General features: G+C 35.0%; 1 protein-coding gene across 4 annotated transcripts in view; it reads left to right on the top strand.

Moving 5' to 3' along the window:
* LOC106868150 (protein mono-ADP-ribosyltransferase PARP6) overlaps nucleotides 1-6,000 on the top strand; it is a 189,197-nt gene that overhangs the window by 167,790 nt on the left and 15,407 nt on the right. For all 4 annotated transcript variants that reach the window (XM_014913285.2, XM_014913284.2, XM_052966385.1 and 1 more), the window contains 4 exons: nucleotides 635-760; nucleotides 3,257-3,390; nucleotides 4,553-4,601; nucleotides 5,428-5,540. In XM_014913285.2, the coding sequence (XP_014768771.1) occupies nucleotides 635-760; nucleotides 3,257-3,390; nucleotides 4,553-4,601; nucleotides 5,428-5,540 (422 nt within the window). The remainder of the gene's footprint in view (nucleotides 1-634; nucleotides 761-3,256; nucleotides 3,391-4,552; nucleotides 4,602-5,427; nucleotides 5,541-6,000) is intronic.

Below are 6,000 nucleotides of genomic sequence, written 5' to 3'. Positions count from 1 at the left end.
ATATATATATATATACAAGGGTTGGACAAAATAATGGAAACACCCTAAAATTTCAAACAAATTTATTTTGATATGGGGTAAGACTGCCTTTGGCAGTAATTACAGCTTGAATTCTACCAGGTATGGACTTGTACAAAGTTTGAATTGTTTCCAAAGGAATTTTTGTCCATTCTTCAGCTAAAACAGTCTCCAGTTCTTGTAGTGATGATGGTGGAGGATATCGACTCCTTATTTGTTTTTCTAAAATGCACCATAATGGTCTTGACTATTAATTCTGCAATGAAAGGAAACCATTGGCTCGGTGGATTTCCAAGATATAGCCCCACAAGATCATCACAGATCCTCCTCCATGTTTAACAGTTGGAAGAAGACAGTCTGGGTCAAATGCTTCTTTTGGCTGTCTCCACACATATAGTGTGGTGGTCGGAAATAGGGTAAAGGATGACTCGTCTGAGAAAATAACAACCTTCCACTGCTCTAGGGACCAATTTTGTAGGTTTTTACTCCACTCTAAATGCTTTGCAATGTTTGTTTTTGAAAGTAGTGGTTTTCTGATTGAAGCCCTCCTGTGAAATCCATTGCTATTGTCATTTGAAGTAGCATTCTTACAATTAATTCTAATAACTTCTTACAGGTTGTTGACTTGTTAATATCAATGACAAAAGCTGCCTGCAAATCTAACCGCCGTGATATCATCTTTAACCCTTATCCTACAATCATAGATCCAGAAAAACCCACAGAGTTTGGCCTTCATCCTAAGGTAATGTCATTTTATGTGAATAATATGTGAAAATTTTTGTTTGTTTTCCCTTGAGCATTTTGAATATTCACATTTTTTCTTGAATTTTTTAATATTTATTACTTTATATACACTTTTTATCTAAGTTGTTTCTATATCAATTCCTTGTGTTAGTTTTTTACAAAATGGTTACTAATTTCGGTTATTGCCCTAGATATTTTTGGCTGTATCTCAGGAGGGTCATTATGCCAATAATAAACCCATGCACTGCTTCTATTTCTCTGTTATTATCATCATCATCATCATCATTATCATCATCATCATCATCATCATCATTATTATTATTACACTTCCGGTTGGAAGGCTAGAACATTGGTGGGAGCTTAACAGGTATTTTTATCAAAACTACTGTCTTCATTGATATTATCGTTTAAAAGGGAGCATAAGGCAATAGTCTTTATCCCCAGAAAAAGGAACTAAATAATATTTGGGCCTTGTGCCCAAATATAAGTATTTGCGAAATGTAATATATGTTCGGAAGTGAAAAATGGCATGGAGGGCTGTAACTTTCTAACGCAAAACGAACCAGTTTGTGACAGCAGGAAAAGTCATGGAAATGTAATTTTCGCAGACACAAGTAACAATTTTGAGGACAAAATTGATAACAAATCCAAAAGCACCACAGACTCTATGGACAGTGATAAAATTAACCACAAAGAACAAAGAAGTATTACAACAGAGAAAAGTGATAGAATGGATAACACACAATCTCTCAATCGTTGAACAGACAACAAAAAAATGTAACTGCCAACTTCCCAAACAAAAATAATGTGGAAAATACCATGATAACTAATAACAACACAGAAAATAACAACTCCAACAACACAGAGCAGAGAAGCTTAACAGAAAACAATAACAGAATAAATAATGACAGCAAAAACATCAAAGAGAATACAACCAATACCAACGTCAACACCAGCAACAGAGAGGCGGGTGTATATGGAAGTAACAACAATAGCAGTAACAACATGAATGATTCCACCACCACCACCACCATTAACAGTGAGAGCAGAACAAGTACTTTTGCAGCAGCAGCTGCAAAATACCAACAAAAGTACTATGAGATAGTCATCTCTAACAAAAAAGAGATGTTAGCCCTGGCCCACAAACTCAGAAAAAGAGAAAAAAACCTGGGCAAACCTTGCAATGCCAGCTGAAGTGGAGGTAAAAATTGAGAAGAGAGCAGTGAAGTATAGGTGCATCTCGGTGCTGTTTCGCAGAGCAGAACAACCCTCCCACCTTCAGATGGAGATGGCACTGAGATCAATCAGAGGGGATGTCAAATTCATTCAAAAGGCCTGAAGTTTTGGTACCATCTCAGTCCTTTTTAAAACAGAAGAGCTAGCCATGAAGCGTTTAGTGGGACCCCGTAAAACTAACCAGCTTATGATGTACCCATCCTACATGGGCTGAAGAGCAATAAAAGTTTGAGTCCCCAGAATAACACCAAGTATCAATATATGGTGGCTCGTGGGATGTGTGATCACAGAGGACAGTGACACCCTCCTCCTAAAAGTTCAATGGATGCAAAGAGAAGACTGGGTTGGGATGGATTTGGAAATGCTAATCCAAATAAAACCACAAGACTTGAAGAGTATCCCAAACCATATCCACCTCAAGGATGGGATGAAATTACCTTTGATCACCAAGGGCAAAAGGCCTCATTACTTTGCTTGTGGTGAAGCAACACATTTACAAACACACTGCCCTCAATGAAAAGGTACATGGGTCCGTGGACCTCCGTTGACACCAATACCAAGGCTGGGAAAACAAAAAACAGCACCAGCTGTAGAAAGATCACCACCACCAACAACTGGGAAAGCAGCAAAAATAGCAATAATGGCAGTGGTGGTAACAACAGCACCAAGAGGCAAACCATTTGAAAGATCAACCACAAAAACCAACACCTTGCAACCAAGTTCAACAACCCCCACCTCTCACAAACAAACACGCAGAAAAAGATACACATACAAACATGAATCCACTTCCACACAGAGAGGAGGAGGTTGCAACAGACACTAGTTCTACTATATCAAAAAGTGATGAGGAGGAGGAACAGAGTAAATCCAAAAAACCAAAAAGAAGTCACAGAGGCGAGACATCTTGTCCTGCACCAAAACAAGATAACAAAGAAACTACACACCCACCTACAACAACTGCAGACACTCAGATAACTCCTGCAGCACCACAATAATCAACTAATTGGTTCAATGTTAATAAACTGATCAATAGAAGTGAAATATGTTTATTATTGATATAATGACTCTCTCAAGATGCAACAAATCTGTTTCAACATATGAGTTTGTATCAAATATCTTGCAAACCAAATACAATAATGAAACTTAGTTTAATTTCAGTTAACCCCTGAAACAGTTATTTTTAATTGTTTTGTTTTTCTTCTTCCCTCTACCCCTCATTCCTTTTCTCTTCTGTTCAATAATCCAATCTTTCTTACAGCATAAAGACTACAAAAAAGTGAAATCTATTTTAAAAGTGTTTCCAACAATGTCAGAGATGTTATGGAACTCTGGGAAAGATTTACAGAAAATTATGGATGAAAGGAACCGTTTAGCTTATCCATTGTTGCAATGGTAAGTCTTTGCATCATGATACAACTAAATCTCACTCTAGTCTGATTCACCTTCATTACAAATAAATGGGACAGAGTGTCACATAGTGACTTCCAACAACTTTAATCCTTTAACACTCAGATTACTTTGTCAAATGTAATACTTATTTATTTACATTGTTTTGAATTAACCATGCACTATCTCATAACTTTGAGACTTAGACGATGTGGCTTAATTTTAGAATGATATGAAAGGGTTGGTGTGAGAGGCTGGATTTGGCCAGTTTGAACATAAAGGGGTAGAATATTTTGGATGGATATAGCTGAATTAAATACTAAAGGATTAAAATGTACTGCAGACAGCTCAAAACTACACACTGTTGGTGACTGATAAAAGAAATTCTCACTGCTTAAGCTTTATAAAATTGTTATTATACAATTATACATTAGAATATAAGAAAATACTATTTGACCAGCATTCTAACTGAATTGATTTCTCAGTCAATTGTTTTGGGAGATTGCCTGTTTTTTTTTTATTTGCTTCAGTCATTAGATTGTAGCCATGCTGGGGCAACACTTCGAAAATTTTTGCCAAATGAATCAACCCCAGTACTTTTTTTTTTTTTTTAAAGCTTGGTACTTATTCTTTTTTAAAGCTTTTTAAAGCTTATTCTATCAGTCTCTTATGCTGAATCATTAAACCATGGGAACATAAGCACACCGACACTGGTTGTTAAACAGTGGTGGGGGATAAACACAAACACACACACACACACACACACACACACACACACAAATTTATACACACACACACATAATGGAGTTCCTTTCAGTTTCCATCTACCAAATTCACTCACAAGGCTTTGGTTAGCCTGAGGCTATAGTAGAAGACACTTGCGCAAGATGCCACACAGTGGTACTGAATCTGGAACCACGTGGTTGGGAAACAAACTTCTTACCACACAGCAATACCTTTGCCTAAACATTTTTATTAAAATCATATCTTTAAGATGTTTTGGAAGATGTGAGCTATCCTAAAAGCTGAATAGTCATAGAGTTATTGCAATTCTCAGCCTGTTTTAGTCATATCAAAATTTGTGCAAGTAACTATCATAAGATAATCTTGCTCTTTTATATTATATTTTGCATGTCTGCTAAGTATTCCTTTCCAATGTTGTTTTCAGGATTATCACAAGTAACAGATCCCATATAGTAAAACTGCCTCCAACAGATGTAAGTAAATTATTATTCAGTTTTATTTTTGTTATTGAAAAGTTTATCTGTATGAAAAGAAATGCAATTGTTTTTTTAAACTCTGGTGGGATTAGTGGTGTCTATAATCCTCAGCAAAATGTAATATTTGATTTTTCCATGAAAAAAATTAGCATTTTGCACAAGAAACGAATATTTTATGTAATTTGCAAACAAAATTGATATATTTTACTCAATTGATATAATATTTCATTATATATACACACACAGTGGGCTTCTTTCAGTTTCTGTCTATCAAATCCACTCACAAGACTATAGTAGAAGATACTTGTCCAAAGTGCCATACAATGGGATTGAGCCCACTGTGATTGGGAAGCTGACCTCTCAACTATGCAACTACACCTATCCTATTTAGAAGAAAGAATCTTTAGTAGAAATATTGTTGATGATTTTGAAGTTATAGTTATTTGGCAAGTGACTTGATCTGAAACCATGTTGAAAGTGAAACAATGACATCATAGAAACTCTTGCATTCACTTTACCTTTATCTTTTAATAGTACAGTCTGCTATGGTGTACCAGACATATCATAACACTTCTGCAATGCTGTCACTAACACAATTCACTGCATTTCATCTTCCATTATGATATTCCTATGTAATAATGGTTCTTCCAGATGTGAAATTTTAACCAAGTTTACAAGATTTATTGAAAAGAAATTTTTTTTTTTTAAAAGAAAATAACTGTGCACTATTAACAGAAATATAGCTGTGATATATCTCTAATTTATTTCTCAGTGATTGTCTTACACTTGAAATTAAGTAACTGAATTTCTTATTCTGTTTCAGCAACTGACATTTATGCATACCAACCACCAGTTTTTACTGCTCAGTGCAGCACCAGCGAAAGAAGAAATATTCCGTACAGCAAGAGACAGACATGGCAGCACATTTGCTTTCCAGTAAGTTTTGTAGCATTAGTTGCTTATGAAGTTCATAGATTCATCTTCACTTCTTACTGTTTTATGACAGAATTTGAGAATCTAAATGTGTACACACTTACTGAGATTTCATAATAATGCTTTCAAACATAAAATACACTAAATATTCTTTACTAATGTTCCTAAGCATAAAATACTCTAAGAAATACTCAGCATTTAGTATAAATGTCCATTATGTTTCTGAAGACTTCTCAGATTTAATTTCTTTCCATTTACCATAAAACCCCATGTAATTTATGCACTTTTTTTGCGAAAGTAAAAATAAACTTTAGCGGGTGCCTAAATTACATATGTAGATCATTTCCAGAATTTGTTTTGAAACTTTTTTTTATTGAGAAAAGATGTACAAAACAAACATTTGTATCGGAAGTTGACTCATTTAATGTCGGAATAGGTTTTTATTTATGCTGGACAGTATAAT

This window comes from Octopus bimaculoides, chromosome 3 (assembly GCF_001194135.2).
Source record: "Octopus bimaculoides isolate UCB-OBI-ISO-001 chromosome 3, ASM119413v2, whole genome shotgun sequence".
Lineage (NCBI taxonomy): Eukaryota > Metazoa > Mollusca > Cephalopoda > Octopoda > Octopodidae > Octopus > Octopus bimaculoides.
The sequence above is the reverse complement of the archived record's forward strand: the minus strand, read 5'-3'. Positions and strand labels throughout refer to the sequence as shown.